Raw genomic sequence first — 22,325 nt, forward strand, 5'->3', positions numbered from 1 at the left:
AAGTGCACTTGTGTTGTACAATGCCCTCGGAAGACAGAAGAGGCTGTCAGATCCCCTGGAACTGGAATTATGGACAGTTGTTAGCTGCCATGTGGGTGCTGGGATTTGAACCCGGGTCTTCTGCAAGAATAGCCAGTGTTCTTAACCACTGAGCCATCACTCCAGCCCCTAGTGACCTTTTTTATTTTAAAATTATATCTTTTTTTTTCCCGCCGGGCATGGTGTCATACACCTTTAATCCCAGCACTCAGGAGGCAGAGGCAGGCGAATCTCTGTGAGTTTGAGGTCAGCCTGGTCTCCATAGCGAATCCAGGACAGCTGTGACTACAGGGAGACCCTGTCTCAAAAGACCAAAAAAAATAATAATAAAATTACATCCTTTTTATATTTTGTTATTTTTATTTTATGTGTATGCATGTATTGCCTGCATGTAAGTAAGTGCACCCGTGTCATGCAATGCCCAAGAACAGAAGAGGCTGTTGGATCCCCTGGAGTTACAGACAGTTGTTAGCTGCCATATGAGTGCTGAGATTAGAACCCAGGTCTTCTGCAAGAACAGCCAGTGTTCTTAACCACTGATCCATCTCTCTGACCCCAATTACATCCATTTTTGTTTGTGTTTGTATGTGTATGTATATGTGTATGTGTATGTGTGTTGTTGCTCGTGTGCCACAATGTCTGTGTGGAGAACAACTTCCAGGAGTTCTTGCCTTCTATAATGTGGGTCCCAGGGATTGAATTCAGGTCTTTAGGTTTGGCAGCAAGTGCCTTTACCCACTAAACCATAAAGCCATCTTGCTGGCCTTTTAAAAAAAATCTAGGGCAGGAGAGATGGCTCAGTGGTTAAGAGTACTGGCTCCTCTTGCAGAGGACTGGGGTTTGGTTTCCAGCACCCACATGGCAGCAAACAACCATCCATAACTCCCACTCCAGGGGATTCAATACTCTTTTCTGACCTCTGTGGGGCACCTACCTACATGCAGGCAATACACTCATACATATAAAAATAAAATATTTTTTTTGGTCTTTTTGAGACAGGGTCTCCCTGTAGCCCCAGCTGTCCTGGAACTCACTATGTAGACCAGGCTGGCCTTGAACTCACAGAGATCCTCCTGCCTCTGCCTCCTGAGTGCTGGGATTAAAGGCATGCGCCACCACGCCTGGCTATAAAATATTTTTTTAAAAGTCTACAATCTAGATACCTTCCACATTTGAGAGAAAGTAGCCCTTTTTGCTATCTAATATAAACGTACACATTCCTGGTTTTTCATGTATCTTAGGGTATAGTTTTTCACCTTATTCATTGAGGCAGGGTCTTTCAATTGAACCCAGAGCTCACTGGTGACTAGTCTAGCTAGCCACTTGCTCTGGCTAGGCAACTGTCCCTGCCTTCTGAGTACTGAAATTACAGGCGGGCCACTACACCCACCCAGCATTTAGGTGAGTACTGGGGATCTGAACTCTGATTCTATTGTTTATATGGCAAGTGCTTATCCACTGAGCCATCTCTTCAGCCCTGAAAAAAAATTTTTTGAGACCCCCGTGGCCCCAGCTGGCCTGGATCTTACTATATAGACTAGACTGACCTTTAATCTCACAGAGATCTTCCTGCCTCTGCTGGGGTTAAAGTTGTGTGCCACCACACCCAGCCCTGAAAACTTTTTAAAAAAGATTTGCTGGTTGTCCTTGTTGATCCTATGTATTTCTGATTTAGGAAGGTCTTCTGCAATTCCATGTTGTAAAGGAAGAGATTGGTATGCTTTTGGCTTGGGCAGGCTGGGAAAGGTCAGCTTTGGAGAGAAGGTGGATTCTAGGGGATGAGCTGACAAAATTTACCCATGGCTAGGAAGTGGTGTTGAAAGAAAGGAATGGTAACCACCAACAAGGTTTTGTGCTGACCAAGAGGAAGAATCTATACTGAGATAGAGTCATGGTGAGAAACAAGTTTAAAATGAACAGTTCACTTTTTGTATACACGTGTGGAGATTCCTACTTAGATAGTCCGGTAGGGCTGCCGAGCTGAGATGTAGATCTATGAACCAGCAGTTCCCAGGAGAGGTTATAAGGCTAAGAAGAGAAATTGTACTGCGCTCAAGACGGATCTTAGCCAATGCTGTGGAACTAGAGGAGATCACCATGAGGATCACTTAGTAACACCTAGGCTTCCTGTTTGAGCAAATAAGATGGGAAAGATGGGACTGAGAAACAGGTTACGGAGGGGTGGCCACAGTGTTTGTAGCTGATGCTATTACATGAGAATACCGAGTAACCACGGCCTGTGACCCAGCAAGTCCTCTCCCCTGCAATTACCCAAGAATAAACCCTGCAGGTTTTCTTTCTCTCCTTTTTTCTTTTCTTCTCTCCCTCTTTCCCTCCATCCCTCTGTTTCTTTTGTAGTACTGGGGATCGAACCTAGGACATCTTGCATTTGAGGCAAACAATCTATAGCTACACCCCAGTCCACCCCTGTATATTTGTTATAACACCTCTACCCCTTTGGGTTTCAGTTTGTTTGTATTTCGTTTGCTTTTTAATTTTTTCTCATACAATATATATTTTTTATTGAATTTTCATGCATTTAATACATCTTAATCATATTTAGACACCCTCACCTGTCTGTACCCCTGTAGCTCCCACACCAAATTTCATGCATTCTGTCATATGTGTTAAGGCCTATCCAGTCAAGTTTGTGTCCCCAGATGTCCCTCAGTGTGAGTTCATTCACTGAAGCATTATCATCCTATCTGGCATCTCTTCCTTAAAGAAGACCAATTCTCTCTCACCCAGCAGTGATCATCTGCCAATAGTTCCTCAGCTAAGATTGAGACTTACCCATTTCCCCGCTTCTATATGGATTTTTTTTGTCTTTTTGAGAGAGGGTCTCCCTGTAGTCCCAGCTGGCCTGGAACTCACAGAGATATACCTATCTCTGCTTCCCAAGTGCTGGGACTAAAGGCATGTGCCACCACACCCGGCTTCTATACTGAATTTTTTTGTCTGATTTGAGTTTACTGGAGTCTTGTGCATGCTGTCACTATTGCTGTAAGTTCATATGAGCAAGTTCCCAGCTGCCTAAATCAATAAATAATAAAAGAGCCGGGCATGGTGATACATGCCTTTAGTCCCAGCACTTGGGAGGTAGAGGCTAGCCTGGTCTACATAGCGAGTTCTAGGCCAGCTGGGGCTACAGGAAGACCCTGTTTCAAAAAGACAAAGAAGGAAGGAAGGAAGGAAGGAAGGAAGGAAGGAAGGAAGGAAGGAAGGAAGAAAGAAAGGAAGGAAGCTGGGCATGGTGGCACAAACCTGTAATCTCAGCATTCAGAAGGCTGAGGCAGGAGGATCACTGTGAGTTTGAGGATAGCCTGGGCTACATATTGACATCTTGTGTCAGAAAACAAACTAACAGGGCCAGCCAAATTTAGTGGTCTAGATTGTGAGTTCTAGAGCCACATAGAAGGAATGTCTCAAAAATCCAAAAAGAAGGGCTGGGAAGATAGTTCAGTGGGCAAGAACTCTTGCTCTGCGAACATAAGGACATGAGTTTGAATCCTTAGCACCCACATAAAAAGCTGAGTGTGGCTATGTGTGGATCTGTAACCCTGGCATATACAGGGGTTGGCAATAAGGCAGAGAGGAAGAGATTCTGCTCTGGCTTTTACACACGTGCACAAGGGTACACAGGTCTACAAACTCACACACTCTTATGCATGCATCACACACACACACACACACAAATAAAAAAGAAGTGATGCAGGCCTGTAATCCCAACATTTGAGAGGTGAAGGCAGGAGGATTAGGAGTTCAATGCCAGCCTGGGCTACATGAGATCCTGTCTCTAAATAAATAAATAAACCATATACACAAGTGTTCCTAGTAACATATTGCACAATGGGGAAAAGCAATCCAAATTTCTGCCAGTTGATGAATGAATAAATAAAATGTGACTTGTTCATGTAACATGATATTATTTGGCCCTAAAAGGAAGTATATGGCTATGGTACAACATAGACAAAACTTGAAAACATTAATTGAAAAAATGGGCACAAAGACATCTATTTATATTGTATGGTTCCATTTATTTGAGAGACAACTCCATGGTCAGTAAGTAGATAAGTGCTTGCCACTGCTGGAGAGAGGGGAATGGAGAGTGAAAGCTAAGTGGTAGAGAGTTTCTTTTTGGAATGATGAAAATGTTCTGGAATTAGATAGTGCTGATGGCTGCACATCTTTATGAATATACTAAAATGTTACTATAGACATTAAATGCATGACTTATATTTCGACAAAACTGTTTAAAAAGAAAAAAGTGGCTGGAGAGATGGCTCAGCAGTTAAAATTACTTGCTTCCTTTGCAGAAGACTCGGATTTGGTTCCCAGCACCCACATGGTGACTCACAACCACCTGTAAGGCTAAATCCAGGGGCCTGACACCTTCTTCAGGCCTCCAATGGCACTTGCACATGCACACATACACACACACACACACACACACACACACACACACATGCACACACACAGACAAATAAATAAATAAATAAATAAATAGAAGAAAGTCAAAAGAAAAGCCAGTACTGGCGGTAAATACCTGTAATTTGAGCACTTGGGAGGACTGCTGGGAGTTTGAGGCCAGCCTGAGTTGCAGTGAGACCGGCTCAAAGCAAAATCAAACAAAAAAGAAAAAAATAATGCCGGGTGTGCTGGCTGAAGCTCATATTTCCAGTACTTGGGAGGCTGAGGCAGGAGGATGTTGAGTTTAAGGCCTGCCTGTGCTAAACAAAATTAAAAAGGGGGAAAAAAGGTAGTAAGAACCCCAGACTCAGGGTCGTGATGGCCTGCTGATGAAGGAGCCAGGTGGAAATGACTAAGTCACAGTACTTCAGGTTTCTTGCTGGGTGTTTGCATGTTATGAACCCTATAGGTGATGAACCGTCAGCGAAAGAGTCCGAAGCTAAGGCCGAATTTTCGCATTTTCGCTAGGGAGTATGGGCTAGGCGGGGCAATATCGCCCACCCGCAGCAGGTGGCCACGGCTCGAAAAGGAGCGGGCACGCGCTCGGAGCCCAAGGGGGTGTGGCGCGGCCGCGCGCGGGTTCCAGGGTTGCAGGAGGCAGCAGGCGCGGAGCTGGGGGTGTCGAGAGGTGCGCGCCTCGGACGCGGCCATTGATCGAAGGGGGTCGCTTCTCGGGGAGAATTGGGGGAGATCCTCCGCGGCTCTTGCGAGGCTGGCGCCGTGCACTGGGGTCGCGGGCTCCGGGGAGGAACGGCCTCCGTCCCGCGCTCCGTTGCTCGGGCGCCCAGGTCGGTTCTCCCTGGGCGCCCCCTCCTGGTGCGGTGGTACAGTCCGCGTTTAAAAGGCCCAGCGGCCGGGGTCCAGCCCAGTGTGTGGGCGGCGGCGGCTGCAGTGCGCTCGGTGCGGGGCGAAGCACTGGGGCCACGCAAGTGAGGCCGGTATAAGGCACCGGGGCGCGCCCACGTGGCCAGGGGAAGCCACCCCGAGTCAGCGGCGGCGGAGGGGCAGGTAGGTGGCTGCCATACCTACAGGCGGTGCGTGAGCGGTCTGTTCGGTGGCTGGGACTCTGACAGCCTGGGGGTCCAGATCGGAAGAGGGGTCAGGCCCTGTTCCTGCCCGTCGAGCCCCGTGCAGGGTGCTCAGTGCCCCGAGCGCGAAGGGAAGACTAAGTGGAGCATAGCTCCCTGGAGCGATAGGAGATCACCCTTTTGTAGCTGAGGTGCAGCGCCTCTAAGCATTGCTCTTGCCCCTCCATCCACTAAGGTCCCCGCGGGTCTGCCGAAGGGTGCCCCTGATGGGGGAAGGGCTGGCTGGGCCCGCGGTACAGTGGAAAGCATTGTGGAGGAGCGGGCTTCGGACCCAGTATCTATATAGAGCTTTCCTCATCACCGTGTTCTCTGCTGGCAGGGCTGTTAGCAGAGGGGCTGGGTGCGCCCGAGGTTGCCACTTAAAGGTGGGGGCAGGGGTGGGGTCCTGGGCTGCAAATCAGGACTCTCCAGGTCTCATTCCCAACCTGTCTCTGGCCTTTTCCTCAATTTCCTTCTGCAAGACGTAAAGGAGGTGAGCGCAGGATGCAGCCGATTTTCTCTCTTGCTGTCCTTTCTTCTTGGCTGTTGGATTCCGGGTCTGGGATGCCGACCTGACAAAAGAGCCCTAGAGAAATGATCAATTTGATCTGAAACTTTGCTGTTTTAAGCTGGGCTTCTTCCCTATTCTCGAAAATGCCTGTTTTCCTTTCTCTGTGCTGTGACTTCATGATTTGGTTTCCCACACCCCTCCTCCTTTGCTAAATCCCTCCTGTGTCCCTTGGGGATTGGGCACTGACTGGGTAACACTGAGCTCTGCCCCATTGGCTGCTGAGACACTGCTCTGCTGTCTTTGCAGCCTGGGGCTGGCTGGGTGTGGCCTGGGGGTGAAGTGCCAACACTGACCCTATCCCTGTGGTCCCGGGCCCCATATCCCCAAGCTTCAACTGTATTTTGGGATGTTGCTTCCTATACACAAGGCTCCTCCGACTCTCAAGGGTTGGGGAAGCTCCCTTTGCCCCGACCCCTCCCTGGCTAACCTCTGGATCTTCAGGGAAAACAACACAGGCCTGCCAGAGCATCTGTTTACTGGTGCCTAAGCAAAGCTTGACTTATGTCTGTCTCCCTATGCGTCTGGGCTTTGTGTTGCAGCCCGGAGGCCAGACAGCAGACTCCTGGATAGCCAGCCAAGGCCCTTGGGGGAGGAAGCACCTGGGGCCAGGAACAGGAGATGTGGTGGCACTGAAACCAGCCTCAGGACTTGATTCTCCAGAGTTTTGCCCCAGGACTCCTGTTGTTGGTGTCACTTGGGGAAGCATCCCCACCCCTCTCCTAGCTTGTGATTGTTCTCTGCCTGCCTTTCTCCTTCCCAGGCATGGGGTATCTGGGGTCTGGGGATTCCTTGTGGAAGCTCTCTATACTGCTGGCTGTGCTCAGCCCAGGGATGTAATGTTTGGGTCTCAGTTCTGGGAGGGCCTCTCACTTCATCTTTTCAAGCATCTGGCTCTGCTGCCCCCTTGGGTGTGGCCCAGCTGAGGCAAGGCCTCCTGGCTTCTTTCCAGTGCGAGGGGTGGGGGATGATTGATGGTCCCCAAGCCTGCCTGTACTTGCCACTCACTCAGTCCCCCTATCAGAGGCCCCTCCCCTGTCCCAGCCTCAGTCACCATCTGGGGCTCTGTCATGGTGTTGGGGGAGTGGCCCTGGTCCCCTGTGGTATGGAGTGTAGCCTGCCAGGGACCCTGGGCCAGGCAGGGCAAGAGGAGGGAGAGCATGCTGGGCTTGGGGCCTCTGACTTGCACTTGCTCTCTCCTCAGGCCTGTCCCTGGAATAGCTGCTGGCCATGCCCACTGTCTGCCTTTTTCGGCTGCTGTTCCTCACCATAGGAGGGTGCCTGGGTAGCAGCAGGCCCTTCCGTACCTTTGTGGTAACAGATACCACGTTGACCCACCTAGCTGTGCACCGAGTGACTGGGGAGGTATTTGTGGGTGCAGTCAACCGAGTCTTCAAGCTGGCTCCTAACCTGACTGAGCTGCGGGCACATGTCACAGGGCCCATTGAAGACAACGCTCGCTGCTATCCGCCCCCTAGCATGCGTGTATGTGCCCACCACCTGGTGCCTATGGACAATGTGAACAAGCTGCTCCTCATAGACTATGCAGCCCATCGCCTGGTGGCCTGTGGCAGCATCTGGCAGGGCATCTGCCAGTTCCTACGCCTGGATGACCTCTTCAAGTTGGGTGAGCCCCACCACCGCAAGGAGCACTACCTGTCAGGGGCCCAGGAGCCTGACTCCATGGCTGGCGTCATTGTGGAGCAAGGCCATGGGCCTAGCAAGCTGTTTGTGGGCACTGCTGTTGATGGCAAGTCTGAGTACTTTCCTACCTTGAGCTCTCGCAAGCTCATCGACGATGAGGACAGTGCAGATATGTTCAGTCTGGTGGGTGAGCCATGCCTGTCTCTTCTGCCCTCCTTCCCCTGCCTCTTCTGAGCCTGACCCTTATCCACTCGTTTCCTTCAGTCCCATTCCTTGGTAAAGCCCTGGTTGAAGAGGGGGGATTTGTGGTGCTTCACTGTCACAGAGGTGTAGACCAGCTACTGAGGACAGGAAGATAGGCAGAGTTCACCTGTGGGAAGCCTGCTGTCTGTCATGTGGGTTCCTGTAATTGTCCGGGCAGGGAAGGTGGGAGACCATGAGGGAAGCCCCTGGTAGACCACATTGTTAGAGCAGGGTTGGGAGGTCAGGGTGGAGTGGGGAGCAAGCCCCAGACTTCATTCCACACTTTACTTTGCCCTACTCCCCAGGTGTACCAAGATGAGTTTGTCTCCTCTCAGATCAAGATTCCCTCAGACACACTGTCCTTGTACCCTGCCTTTGACATCTACTACATATATGGCTTTGTCAGTGCCTCCTTCGTGTACTTCCTGACGCTGCAGCTGGACACCCAGCAGACGCTGCTGGATACGGCAGGCGAGAAATTTTTCACGTCCAAGATCGTGCGCATGTGTGCAGGGGACTCAGAGTTCTACTCATATGTAGAGTTCCCCATTGGCTGCTCCTGGCGTGGTGTTGAGTACCGCTTGGTACAGAGTGCCCATCTGGCCAAGCCTGGCCTGCTGCTGGCCCAGGCCCTGGGCATACCAGCCGACGAGGATGTCCTTTTCACCATCTTCTCTCAGGGCCAGAAGAATCGAGCCAGCCCACCTCGGCAGACCATCCTCTGCCTCTTCACCCTCAGCAATATCAATGCCCACATCCGGCACCGTATCCAGTCATGCTACCGTGGGGAGGGCACGCTGGCCCTCCCCTGGCTGCTCAATAAGGAGCTGCTATGCATCAACACTGTGAGCCCCTTGCCTACCCTGCTAGCTCTGTGCGAAACTTAGCAGCTCCACTGGCCTTCTGTCCCTTGACTGGACTGGCCATCGAGGCTTGGCAGAGTCCCGGGGGTGTCACCTTAGTTCTGATACCCATTTTTTCCTTTCTTTTTAAAATATTTTTAAAAAATTTTATGTGAACGAGTGTATTGCCCTTCGTGTATGTAAGTGCACTCGTGTTATGCAATGCTGGCAGAGGTCAGAAGAGGGTGTGCCAGATCCCCTGGAACTGCAGCTATAGACAGTTGTTAGCCACCATGTGGGTGCTGGAAACCGAACCTAGGTCCTCTGAAAGAGCAACCAGTGCTCTTAACCACTGAGCCCTCATTTTTTCCTTTCTTAAGAGTCTCCTGTCTTCTTATGTCTTAGCCAGTGTCCTATCTGTATACTGCCACCTTCCTCTTCCTGTCCCTATATCGCTTCCCACCTTGTTCCTGCTTGCTCCATCTTGAGTCTTGCAGGCTCAGTCTTCTCTCTCCTCTCCCCGCTCTTCCTATCCAGTCCCATTTTCCTGTGGGGGTCTAGGGCAAGCTGTCAGGCATGACTTAGGGCGGTGTCTTCCAGGTCCCATTCTCTTAGAGAACTTGGGGTCTGATAGCACCTGTTTCACTTGGACCCTCACATGCTCCCTCTTGTGTCACCAGCCTATGCAGATCAATGGAAACTTCTGTGGGTTGGTGTTGAACCAGCCGTTGGGTGGTCTCCATGTGATTGAGGGGCTGCCCTTACTGGCTGACAGCACTGATGGCATGGCCAGTGTGGCTGCCTATACCTATCACCAGCACTCTGTGGTCTTCATTGGTACACGCAGCGGTAGTCTGAAGAAGGTAGGTCTTGGAACCCTTGGTCTATGGGGATGGGAACATTCTTTGTACTACAGAAAGAAGGGCTGTGAGCCAGAATGTGTACATGAGCCCTGGAAGACTCTGGATAGGGTAGAGGGACTTCCCAGGTTAGGCCCCAAGAGCTGAGTCTTGCTCCTTGGATGGGCCCTCTGCCACCTACCTTCAGCATTTTTGCCTGATTCCAAGGCAACCAACTTTGCACTCTGCTTTCCCTGGCCTGAAGCTGTGGCTGCTGAAGCCATGGGCCTGCAGGTTGAGTGCTAGGCTCAAGGTAGCCCTCACTTTAGCTCAGCTACAACCTAGAAAGTGCCTTGTTGAAAAGGATGCTGTGGATGCAGGGGGTTGTGATGGCACGAAGCTAACCTGTCATCCCTCTGCCCTGGTCTTATGGCTCAGGTGCGGGTTGATGGCTCTCAGGATGCCCAGCTGTATGAGACAGTCCCTGTGGTGGAGGGCAGCCCCATACTCCGAGACCTACTCTTCAGCCCTGACCACCGGCACATCTACCTCCTGAGTGAGAAGCAGGTGGGCCCGCGATGGGTGGTGGTGGGTGGTGGGGCAGGGGTGGGCTGGGTGCTGATGTGGCTGTCCCCAGGTGAGCCAGCTCCCGGTGGAGACCTGTGAGCAGTATCTGAGCTGCGCTGCATGCCTGGGCTCGGGGGACCCACACTGTGGTTGGTGTGTGCTACAGCACAGGTGAGGGCTGTGGGTGTGGGACGTGGGGCAGCAACGGGCTCCCTGGGGCCATTATCTTGGGAGACAGAAGGACTTAGGAGGGCCCTGCCAGCTGGACAGGAGCCAGCCACACTTGCTGTGCCTGCCTTTACCCACCTGCCCCCTTCTCCCTAGCCATGCCTTGAGCATCCCTCTCCCTCCCTCCTCCACTTTCTTCAGCTAATGAGCGGAGCTTCTACCCTGAGTGACGTCCCTTGGATCCCAGGGGATGAGGCCAAGGCACACTGTTGCCTGGCACTGTGAGCTGGGTAGGCTGTCCCCTACCCCCCCAGCCTCTTACTGTACCCCCACCTGGGCCTTGCTAGGGCAGTGCTGGGACCAACTCTGGTTTGTCCCTCTGCAGGTGCTGTCGAGAAGGGGCCTGTCCAGGTGCTTCTGCCCCACATGGCTTTGCAGAGGAGCTGAGCAAATGTGTACAGGTGCGGGTCCGGCCTAACAATGTGTCAGTGACATCCCCTGGGGTGCAGGTAAGTGACATAGAGGGTGCTTTTAAGCCCATGTATGCTACATTGGGGTGGTGCGCTTTGTTCTGAGCCCTCTGCCTCCCCCAGCTGACTGTAGCCATGCGCAACGTGCCAGACCTCAGTGCTGGTGTCAGCTGTGCCTTTGAGGAGGTGACAGAGAGTGAAGCTGTCCTGCTGCCCTCTGGAGAGCTACGTTGCCTTTCACCGTCCCTTCAGGAGCTCCAGGCTCTTACCAGGGGACATGGTCAGTGGGCTAGGGCCATCTGGTAGGGTGGGGCAGGGTGGGATTCCAAGGCGGGTTGGTGATGGCCATCGGACTTGCTGCAGGGGCTACTCGCACTGTGCGACTGCAGCTGTTCTCCAAGGAGACTGGCATGAAGTTTGCTGGGGCTGACTTTGTCTTTTACAACTGCAGTGCCCTCCAGTCGTGAGTATCTGGTCCAGCATCTGTCCCTAGCCCTGGGGACAGATAGATGCTTTGGGATGTATAAAACCCACAGGTGGGGGCTGGAGAGATGGCTCAGCAGTTAAGAGCACTGACTGCTCTTGCAGAGGACTCAGGTTTGAGTCCCAGCACCCACATGGCAGCTACGAACCGTCCTTAACTCCAGTTCCAGGGGAATCCGACTCCCTTTTCTGACCTCTGAGGCATTGCATGACACGGGTGCGCTCACATACATGCAGGCAATACACTCATACACATAAAAATAAAACCCAGTGCCCACATGGCAGCTAACAATCCTATAGTTCCAAGGGAATGATGCCCTCTTCTGGCCTCCGAGGCATTGTACGACACGGGTGCACTCACATGCATGCAAGCAATACACTCATACCATAAAAATAAAAATAATAAATAAAATATATTAAAAAAACCCACAGGTGTCAGTCTCTGGGGTTTCATGGATGAGCTGTTGGGTCTTCCTGTTCTAATCCCACTTCTGTGCATTCCTGATGTGCACTGTAGGCCTTGGGCAGGACCTTCCAGCCTTCTTCATCTCTTCTCCAGTGTGTCCTCTGGGAGGGTGGTACAAGGCAGTGTGGTCTTCTCTGTGTCTCTGAAGCCACTTCCCCTCTAGGTGTATGTCCTGCGTCGGCAGCCCTTACCCCTGTCACTGGTGTAAGTACCGCCATGTGTGTACCAGCCACCCACAGGAGTGTTCCTTCCAGGAGGGCAGGGTTCACAGCCCTGAGGTGAGGTGGTCCCACGTGATCCAAGGGGGCTGGGCTCCTTGGGGGCTGGCCTCTTGCTTTTCTGTTTGAGCTCCCGTTTCTTTGGACCTGGAGAAGTATGGTGGGCAGTGTGCCTCTGACAGGTGTTCTCCTCCCAGGGCTGCCCTGAGATTCTACCACGAGGAGACCTCTTGATCCCCGTGGGCGTCATGCAGCCTCTTACCCTGCGGGCTAAGAACTTACCACAACCTCAGTCAGGCCAGAAGAACTATGAGTGTGTGGTCCGTGTACAGGGGCGGCAGCAGCGAGTGCCTGCTGTGCGCTTCAACAGTAGCAGTGTACAGTGCCAGAATGCCTCGGTGAGGCCCAGGGTGGGACAGACAGGGATGGTTTTGGTCTATGCCCAGTTCATCTGGAAACCTCTGATAGCCCTGGCAGGGATCTGAGTCTCTTGTCAGAATTCCTGCATTCAGGGAAGGTTTTGCTCATCTTATCTGTGATCATGTGTTTCTGTTTTCTGTAGTATTCCTATGAAGGTGATGAGTTTGGTGACACAGAACTGGACTTCTCTGTGGTCTGGGACGGAGATTTCCCCATCGATAAGCCTCCCAGTTTCCGAGGTGAGGGGTAATGCAGGGCCAAAGAGCATGGCTCCTGGGTCAGGGTTGGCACTGCTGGGGGCAAGTCTGGAGGCTGTAGAACCTCCCACCTCTTTGCCACTACCTGCCCCATCAGCAGTACCCTGTGCCTGCAGCCCTCCTATACAAGTGCTGGGCCCAGCGGCCCAGCTGTGGCCTGTGCCTCAAGGCTGATCCCCGCTTCAACTGTGGCTGGTGCATATCGGAGCACAGGTGCCAGCTACGGGCCCACTGCCCAGCCCCCAAGAGCAACTGGATGCACCCAAATCAGAAGGGTGCCCGGTGCAGCCATCCCCGCATCACCCAGGTTAGTCTTCCCCACCAACCCTGCCTTGCCTCCTGGGCTCACATGAGCCTGGGCCAAATGTCTCACCTCTTATCCTGCAGATCTATCCACTCATGGGACCCAAGGAGGGAGGCACCCGGGTCACCATTGTGGGTGAGAACCTGGGCCTCACTTCCCGGGAGGTTGGCCTGCGAGTAGCTGGTGTGCGTTGCAACTCCATCCCCACTGAATACGTCAGTGCTGAGAGGTGAGTGTGGTCACGTGGGCATATCATCCCTGTGCACCATGGCTGGCCCTGACCTTCTCTGACCTCTAGGATCGTATGTGAGATGGAAGAGTCTCTAGTGCCCAGCCCAGCACCGGGACCTGCTGAGCTCTGTGTAGGTGACTGTTCCGCTGACTTCCGCACACAGTCCCAGCAGCTGTATAGCTTTGTGGTGCGTAGCCTGCCACCTCCTTCCCCTTTCCCAGTCTTCCCCTGTCCTATCTATGGGAATGTGGAGTGGCCCTCAGACAGGGCTGGCTCCTCCCTTCCTTCAGGACTGCTTCTCTCCTAGAGCCCAACATTTGACCGTGTGAACCCTACTCGGGGCCCAGCTTCTGGGGGCACTCGGCTCACCATTTCTGGAACCTCTCTGGATGCTGGCAGCAGGGTCACAGTGATTGTGAGAGATGGCGAGTGCCAGTTCGTGAGGTAGGCCTGGGCACTAATAGCCTTGAGCTATTATTGTGTGGAGGGCTATGAGGTGAGGTGGCTGAAGGTGCCAGACTGCCTGCTTCAAGATTCCCTGTTTACCCATGTAGGAGAGACGCTGAGGCAATTGTATGTATCTCACCTGTCTCCACCCTGGGCCCCAGTCAGGCCCCCATCACCCTTGCCATCGACCATGCCAACATCTCCAGCCCTGGAGTCATCTACACCTATACTCAGGACCCTACTGTTACTCATCTTGAGCCCACCTGGAGTATCATCAAGTGAGACCCTGGGGAGAATGGGGTTAAGGACTGAATTGGGTCCCTGAGCTTCTCTCCTGGAGCCTCACCTAGTTATTGGGACCTTGGACATCAAGTGATTCCTCCTTTAAGCCTGAACTCTATCATCAGTAGGGGGCACAGATCTGTGCCTGACTGCACAGAGCCTGCCTCATCCTGGATGATGCAGTGTCAGAGGCCTTGGGCTTTCTGGAGAACCTTGATAACCCTACAGGGCTAGATGGGAGAGGGAACCTGAAAGCCTTACCCCTCTCTGCAGTGGAAGCACCGCCATCACTGTGAGTGGAACCCATCTGCTGACGGTGCAAGAGCCCCGGGTACGGGCCAAGTACCGTGGCATCGAGACCACCAATGTGAGTAGCAACTTCCCCAAACCTGCCCCACCCTTGCTTACTCATGGCTTTATGCCCTGGGTGATTACTGTTCTCTCCACAGACATGCCAGGTGATCAATGACACTGCAATGCTGTGTAAAGCCCCTGGCATCTTCCTTGGCCGTCCTCAGCCTCGGGCCCAAGGCGAGCACCCTGATGAGTTTGGCTTCCTGCTAGACCACGTGCAGACAGCCCGCTCCCTCAATCGTTCTTCCTTTACCTACTACCCTGACCCCAGCTTTGAGCCACTTGGTGTGCTGGATGTCAAACCTGGCTCGCATGTTGTACTGAAGGTGCTGGGGATAGGGTAGGGAGTGGAGGGACAGAGAGCTGGGGAGCCTGACTGACTGTGGGGGTCATCCACTACCAGGGCAAGAACCTGATTCCTGCTGCAGCTGGCAGCTCTCGCCTCAACTACACAGTGCTCATCGGAGGACAGCCATGTGCACTCACTGTCTCAGACACTCAACTTCTATGTGACTCCCCCAGCCAGACTGGCCGGCAGCCTGTCATGGTGAGTGTGGGCTTGGGAGACCACCAGGGCGGCTTTGGGTGGGCATGGGAGTTGGCTCACCTCAAGTCTACCCTTACAGGTTCTGGTGGGAGGCCTGGAGTTCTGGCTGGGTACCTTGCACATCACAGCTGATCGGGCGCTGACCTTGCCAGCAATGGTGGGGCTGGCAGCAGGGGGCGGAGTCTTGCTGCTGGCCATCACTGCTGTGCTGGTCGCCTACAAGCGCAAGACTCAGGATGCAGACCGCACACTCAAGCGGCTCCAGCTACAGATGGACAACCTAGAGTCCCGTGTGGCCTTGGAGTGCAAGGAAGGTGCCTGAAGCAGAGGGTGTGCCACAATGCATGAAAGTTGAGGGGTCTCCCTGCGTCTTGCTCAGCTCACTCCACCCTGCTTCTCCCCAGCTTTTGCTGAGCTGCAGACAGACATTAATGAGCTGACAAACCACATGGATGGTGTGCAGATTCCCTTCTTGGATTACCGGACCTATGCTGTGCGGGTGCTTTTCCCTGGCATTGAGGCCCACCCTGTGCTCAAGGAGCTGGATGTGAGCCACTCCCCCCCCGCCCACCATGCAGCCTGTCCATGCCCTGTTTCCACTAGAGCCACCCCACCCACCCTTTGAAACTCCCTGGTCCCCACAGACTCCCCCCAATGTGGAGAAGGCCCTGCGCCTATTTGGCCAGCTGCTACATAGCCGCGCCTTCCTGCTCACCTTCATCCACACTCTGGAGGCACAGAGCAGCTTTTCCATGCGTGACCGTGGCACTGTGGCTTCACTCACCATGGTGGCCCTGCAGAGCCGGCTTGACTATGCCACTGGGCTCCTCAAGCAGCTGCTGGCAGACCTCATAGAGAAAAATCTCGAGAGCAAGAACCACCCAAAGCTGCTATTGCGCAGGTGTGTGACTCTCCTGTTTGACTCTGCCTCCAGCCCATCCCTCCATTGCCTGCTGCTGGTCCCACCCTCTGTTCAAGCCCCACCCTTGCCAGGCCACCCTTAGCATCCATCTCCTGCTGCAGGACTGAGTCAGTGGCCGAGAAGATGCTCACCAACTGGTTTACATTTCTGCTGCATAAGTTTCTGAAGGTGTGTTTGGTGGGCTGGGCAACAGGGGAGGAATGTCTTGGGGTTGGTGCAGTTCGTTGGTGGGCCAGGCAGGCAGTCAGCTGTGCCCCTAACACTGGCTGCAGGAGTGCGCAGGGGAGCCACTCTTCTTGCTATACTGCGCCATCAAGCAGCAGATGGAGAAAGGCCCCATTGATGCCATCACAGGCGAGGCCCGCTACTCCCTGAGTGAGGACAAGCTCATCCGGCAGCAAATTGACTACAAGACCCTGGTGAGCATGGGGCCAAGTGGTCAGGAGACTGGTGTAGAGGAGCTTTGCTCAGGATTGATGCTGGGGTTCCTTCACCTTTAGACCCTGCACTGTATATGCCCAGAGAGTGAGGGTAGTGCCCAGGTCCCAGTGAAGGTTCTGAACTGTGACAGCATCACTCAAGCCAAAGACAAACTGCTGGATACTGTGTACAAGGGTATCCCGTATTCTCAGCGACCCAAAGCTGAAGACATGGATTTGGGTGAGGCTCTTCCCTCTCTTCCTGGCCCTCACCTATCCACCCTGTCCCAGGGGGCTCTCAAACTCTGCACCTGAGCTCTGTTCGTTAAGAGGAGTGGGCCTGAGGCCTTGAGGGGAATGCCCCTAAGGGCTGACTGTGGCCTGCAGAATGGCGCCAGGGCCGCATGGCCCGCATCATCCTCCAGGACGAGGACGTCACTACAAAGATCGAGTGTGACTGGAAAAGAGTCAACTCACTAGCCCACTACCAGGTGAGGAGCTAGGAGATTATTAATCCCAGGCCCACCTAGGCTCGGTGGCTCCAGTTCATCTCAACCCTTGTCCCTGTACTCAGGAGCCCTCCTCTTAGGGTTTTAGATGTTGCCATGCATGTGCGAACTGAAGTATCTGGGTGGGCAGTGGCCCCTTGGCTTCCTGCACTGCTCCTTCTTTGTCTCTGGGACCTCCAGGTGACAGATGGTTCCTTAGTGGCACTGGTGCCCAAACAAGTGTCTGCCTATAACATGGCCAACTCCTTCACTTTCACCCGTTCCCTCAGCCGATACGGTAGGTATCCTCAGCATGGTGGCCTCTGATGACCCTGTCTTGTGCCCTTTAAAGCTATATAAGCCATCCTGGGAAGCTCTTAGTACCTGGCTTGACCCTGAAAGCCTTTGTGGGTTGGGCCTCTGAGTGGTCTCCAATTCTGTAGACCATAGCAAAGAGGGGTGGCAAGAGTAGATGGGTCCCCAAAGGCTGCTGGGCTCCCAGGACGGAGTGGGGCAAGAGGGTAGGTAATGGCAAGGGCCTAAAGGTCACATTGGTCCTCTGCCCTAGAGAGCTTGCTCCGTGCTGCTAGTAGCCCAGATAGCCTCCGTTCCCGAGCACCCATGCTCACACCTGACCAGGAGGCAGGCACCAAGTTGTGGCACCTGGTGAAGAACCATGACCATGCTGATCACCGAGAGGGGGACCGTGGCAGTAAGATGGTCTCAGAGATATATCTGACACGACTGCTGGCTACCAAGGTATGAGCCTGCCCTGGGCCCTTTGGCATTGCCGAAACACCTAGCCTAGTCTTGGCCCTGAGCTGACCTGGTTTTGCAGGACAGGGGCTACTTTTTCAGTGTCTTTGCATTAGGACCTCTGGGCTTGAGATTGAGGGCAGGTTTATTTCATGGGTTCTGGCCCTTCAGGGAAGTTCCTCTTTACTGAACTTTTCTGCCCCTGTCTGTTGGGTTTGGGGAACTAACTGACCAAGTTCCCTTTCTGTCACCCATAGGGTACATTGCAGAAGTTTGTGGATGATCTCTTTGAAACTGTGTTCAGCACAGCCCACCGGGGCTCAGCCCTACCTCTGGCCATCAAATATATGTTCGACTTCCTGGATGAGCAGGCCGACCAGCGCCAGATCAGTGACCCTGATGTGCGCCACACCTGGAAGAGCAACTGGTACCTCCCTGTGCTTGGCAGCTGCTGGCTTCTCTGAGGATAGGTGGGAGGCAGAGGCTGGTGACTTGGCCAAGCCCCAGAGCCTGTGGAGGCAGGGTAACCAGCAGCTGAATAGCCTTCCAGGCAGGAGGGATGGAACAATGACTTGGTCTGGGACTGAGCGTGAGTCTGCAGAAGGTGGCTGTTGCTTGGGTGTGTAGGTTGGAAGTGGGTAGTGAGTCTAGCACTGGAATGTGGCCGTTTTTCTCTAGGGCCCTGTACAGAGTAGAGTTATGGTGGCTTGGCACATGTGGACACAGTGGAAGCTGCAGGGGTTTTAAGGACAAAAGGACATCTATTTTTTTGTTTTGTTTGGTTTTTGTTTAGGTCTTTTTTTGAGACAGAGTCTCCCTGTAGCCCCAGATGGCGTGGAACTCCCTATGTAGACCAAGCTTGGCCTTGAACTCGCAGAGATCCACTTGCCTCTGCCTCCCGAGTGTTGGAATTAAAGGTGTGCACCACCACACCCGGCGGGACATGTATTCTTATTTCTCATTGCCTGAGTCCACCAGAAACTTAAAAAAAAAGCCATTTGCCCTAAATGTGTCTCTCCTGTCACCTCAGGACATGAGCTGGCCAGACAGGAACAAGGTGTGAAGGAGGGCAGTGGGGGGAATGAGGCCCATAAGGCCACTAAGGAGTCTAGAGTGTGCGTCCCTCTGTTCAGCTTGCCTCTGCGCTTCTGGGTGAATGTGATCAAGAACCCTCAGTTCGTCTTCGACATCCATAAAAACAGCATTACAGACGCCTGCCTGTCAGTGGTGGCCCAGACCTTCATGGACTCCTGCTCCACATCAGAGCACCGCCTGGGCAAGGACTCACCCTCCAACAAGCTGCTCTATGCCAAGGACATCCCCAACTACAAGAGCTGGGTGGAGAGGTGGGCATGGGGAGACTGCTGTCTGTGATGGCAGGCAGGAGCTACCATGCCTAGGCAAGCAGTCTGAGGCTGGTCAGATATAAGAAAAAGCTCCAGAGGCTGGCCAAACACTGAAGACAGGAGTTTTGGCTTTTTCAACATGTGCGTGATTGACTTACCTAGGGTCTCAACAGGTACTACCGAGACATCGCAAAGATGGCGTCCATCAGTGACCAGGACATGGATGCCTACCTAGTGGAGCAGTCCCGCCTCCATGCCAGTGACTTCAATGTCCTAAGTGCACTCAGCGAGCTCTATTTCTATGTTACCAAGTACCGCCAGGAGGTGTGTTGGTATACCCCACAAACCCCCAGTTGCATGATTCTGAGGGTATGGGTAGGGGGCAAAGGCAGGTGGGTTGATGGGTCTAGGAATGATACAAGGATGTGGGGGAGACAGGATAGAGATCCCATCTTGTAGCTTATGTATAGTCCCTCCCTTGTCTGGGCCCAGGGCCAGCACAGATGACAAATCTCCCTAGACACTGGGATTTGAGGAACACAGGAGAGAAGCCACTGGTGGGAGCAGAGAGTTCCCAGTGGATGAAAATTTGGGGGTTAGAAAATTAGAAGGGATAGGCCAAGGTGTGAAGAGTGAGGCTGGAGGTGGCTGGGGCCAGCCATTAGCATGTCCTGTGTAGTTTGTGGTCAAAGATGCCAGTAGACAGGGGAACATGAGGCTGTGGACAGCAGGATTCATACTCGTCTGAGGGTCTGTTTGGGTGTCTGCCACAAGGAGAAGAGGAGTCGAGGATGACTGCAGGGCTTACACCTAAGCAGCTGATAGGATGAGGTCCATTGCTGTAAAAACAAATTGGAAAGACTGTAGGTAGAACAATCATATAAAGGCCAGGGGACAAAGACCTGGAATCTTCAGAACTACTCAGGCCATCCATAGAAAGTACTGAAGCCTTTGGGGGAAGCTGAGCCCTCTTGGGATGGGTGGCAGGGATGCTGCCAAGGTTGATTGGGTCAGCCTGGGAAAGCTGAGCTAAGTACTATTCTTCAGCTAAGTAGACTTAAAATGACAAGTATGCAGCTGGGTATAGGAGTATGGATTAAAAATAAGTCTGGAATGGAGATACACATCTGGGGCCAATAGTTAGAATATAAAGCTCCTTAATCGGGGGCTGAGGGAAATGGCTCCATTGGTAAAGTGCTTGCTATGCAAGCATGGAGACCTGAATTTGAATCCCCAGCACCCATGTAAAAAAGGCAGATATGGTGGCGTGCATCTATAACCCCAGCGCTAGAGAGGATTTGGAAGGTAGAGATAGGCCAATCCCCACAGCCCATTGGTCTGCCAGTCTAGCCAATCAGTGAGCTCTGGGTTCAGTGAGAGACCCTGTCTCAAAACATAAAGTGGAATGATAAAGGCACCCAACATTGACCTCTGGCCTCCATACATGTGTTCATATTTACCCACATACGCACTTGTACACACAAATACACTATAAACACAGAAAAAATAAAAGCCCTGAGCTGAGGAGCTCACCAAGGAGCTATAGGAGGAGATTGGGCCAAGCAGAGTCCTGTACCCCTCAGGTCCAAGAGGAGAGAGGGAACTGGCAGAGGGCTAGGGAGGGGTGTCTGGTGGAGTCAGCCTTGCAGCCCAAGAGAGGCCCCTGCATAGGTTTAAAAGTCTGGAATGTCCAGGTCTGCCAGATTTGCCAGGGAGATCTTGGAGCCCCTAAAGTAGTATTGGTTGGAAGGGAACAGAAGTCAGCAACAGCAAGAGCAGTCCACTCTTGGGAGGGTCCACATGTGAACCATGGATAGCAGGAAGCTCAGTAGTTGGAGGGTATTGGTCAAGGAGAAGTAGGTAGTTTTGCTGAGAGGTGAGAGGTTTGGAGCATGAGTTGGGCAGAGAAGAGCCCAGCTGGGAAGCAAGGGAATTGCACAGGAGTAGGACCCTGCTTTGGAGTCTGGCTCCAGTGGACCCTCTTCCCCCAGATCCTCACCTCGCTGGACCGAGATGCCTCTTGTCGGAAGCACAAGCTGCGACAGAAGCTGGAGCAGATCATCAGCCTGGTGTCTAGCAGCAGCTGAAGGGGGGAGTTGATGAGGAGGGGGCTTCTCACTTCTGAGCCATCCTCCCAGCCAGGGGAGTGCCTGGGTCCCCAGGGCTGAGACCCAGATCTGGTGTCGGGGAGGTCACCAGGCCAAGATGCCCCCATGACAACTGGGCCCCCTTCATTAGTGCCTTGCTTTGGGCCCTGCAGGGGAAGGAGGTGACAGGACCAAGCCCCCCCCACCAGCAGCAGCAATACCCCCCAACCTCTTGCCCTTGTGCCCCTGTGTCAGGAGAGCCCCTGCCCTCCTTGCTCTGTACACCCCATCCACCTATTTATTAACCTTACTCCACCTCGCTCTCCATATGTAAATATGCGTGCCCCATGGGATGTTGCCAGCCTCATGGACCCTCTCCTTGATTGGGCCCTGCCACCTGTCCTGGTTCGTTTGTGACACTGCCAGCTTTTGGCACCTTACCTTTGCTGTGGCAGGCTCCACTCATCCTAAGAATAGAGCCTGAGTGCCAGCACCATTGGGGATGGGACAATGCACCTGAAACTGCCCTCAGATTGGCTGGGCTAGGCCAGGCCATTGTTCCTTTTCAGACATCTCAGGAGTCAGACCACATTTTCATGGGGCCTGTTGTTTCTGAGAGAACTGTAACGAGGCTGTGCTGGGGCCTGATGTGGGCCTGGGGCTCTGGAGTCCTCTTTATGGCCCTACTGCCAAACTTCCTCAGTGTTGTAGGCACTAGCCCTGGACACCTCAGTTGCCCTGTTGTGTGCCCACTCTGAGGGTCTAGGTGGCAGTGCCTTACCGTTTTGCGTCTCCTGCCTCCTCTGAGGAGTCTGGCCCTGTCTTCTGGTCCCCGACCCGCAGTCCTCTCTTTTGTTGCATGACTTTTTCTTTGTTGGTGTAATGTTTTTTCCTAATTAAATGTTGGGAAATAGGGTCAGAATGTGGCTTTGTCTTTGGGGTAAGTGGGTAGACCTGTTGGGCTGTGGATGAGCTGGACTCCCACTATTGGAAAAAGTGTAATTCTTTATAGGGTTTCTGGGGATTTGAAGAGGACCTTGGCCAAGGCCACTCCAGGAAATCGTGGTGACTCTACCTTCAAGATTTATTGAAGATTTGCTTCCTTCTTGCCCCCACTGCTCTCATCCAGATGTGCCCATCTTCCTGCTGCTTTCCTGGCCCTTTAGTCCATTCTTAGTTTTAGAAGCAAAGAGATGGTAAGATAGAAGGCACATATGTCCCCACTGTGTTAAGAACTTCAGTGGTAGGGCTGGAGAGATGGCTCAGTGATTAAGAACACTGGTTGTTCTTGCAGAAGACACGGGTTTGAATCCCAGCACCCACATGGCAGCTAACAACTGTCCTAACTCCAGTTCCAGGGGATCCAACAGCCTCTTCTGA

The 22,325-nt window shown here is 53.1% G+C and overlaps 1 protein-coding gene across 2 annotated transcripts; it reads left to right on the top strand.

Annotated features, from left to right (window-relative positions):
• The first annotated feature begins 4,672 nt into the window (after window positions 1–4,672).
• On the top strand, window positions 4,673–21,860 carry Plxna3 (plexin A3). 2 transcript variants are annotated; one of them, XM_008829596.2, is made up of 33 exons: window positions 4,674–5,517; window positions 7,349–7,971; window positions 8,337–8,876; window positions 9,554–9,736; window positions 10,151–10,279; window positions 10,350–10,450; window positions 10,833–10,956; window positions 11,041–11,197; window positions 11,281–11,380; window positions 12,030–12,144; window positions 12,282–12,482; window positions 12,647–12,743; window positions 12,878–13,068; window positions 13,149–13,294; window positions 13,364–13,484; window positions 13,605–13,741; window positions 13,852–14,022; window positions 14,300–14,393; window positions 14,476–14,706; window positions 14,784–14,927; window positions 15,007–15,241; window positions 15,332–15,474; window positions 15,572–15,828; window positions 15,951–16,017; window positions 16,122–16,268; window positions 16,350–16,509; window positions 16,656–16,759; window positions 16,958–17,054; window positions 17,325–17,515; window positions 17,770–17,939; window positions 18,646–18,858; window positions 19,032–19,182; window positions 20,850–21,860. In XM_008829596.2, the coding sequence occupies exons 2-33, from the start codon at window positions 7,375–7,377 to the stop codon at window positions 20,943–20,945; spliced, it is 5,610 nt and encodes a 1,869-aa protein (XP_008827818.1). In that variant the 5' UTR covers window positions 4,674–5,517; window positions 7,349–7,374; the 3' UTR covers window positions 20,946–21,860. The 2 variants fall into 2 exon arrangements, with proteins under 2 accessions (XP_029417713.1, XP_008827818.1); XM_029561853.1 differs by lacking the exon at window positions 15,572–15,828 and having other exon boundaries at window positions 4,673–5,517; window positions 15,862–16,017.
• The last annotated feature ends 465 nt before the right edge of the window (window positions 21,861–22,325 follow it).

The sequence above is a fragment of the Nannospalax galili genome, unplaced genomic scaffold, assembly GCF_000622305.1.
Source record: "Nannospalax galili isolate Female #2095 unplaced genomic scaffold, S.galili_v1.0 scaffold513, whole genome shotgun sequence".
Lineage (NCBI taxonomy): Eukaryota > Metazoa > Chordata > Mammalia > Rodentia > Spalacidae > Nannospalax > Nannospalax galili.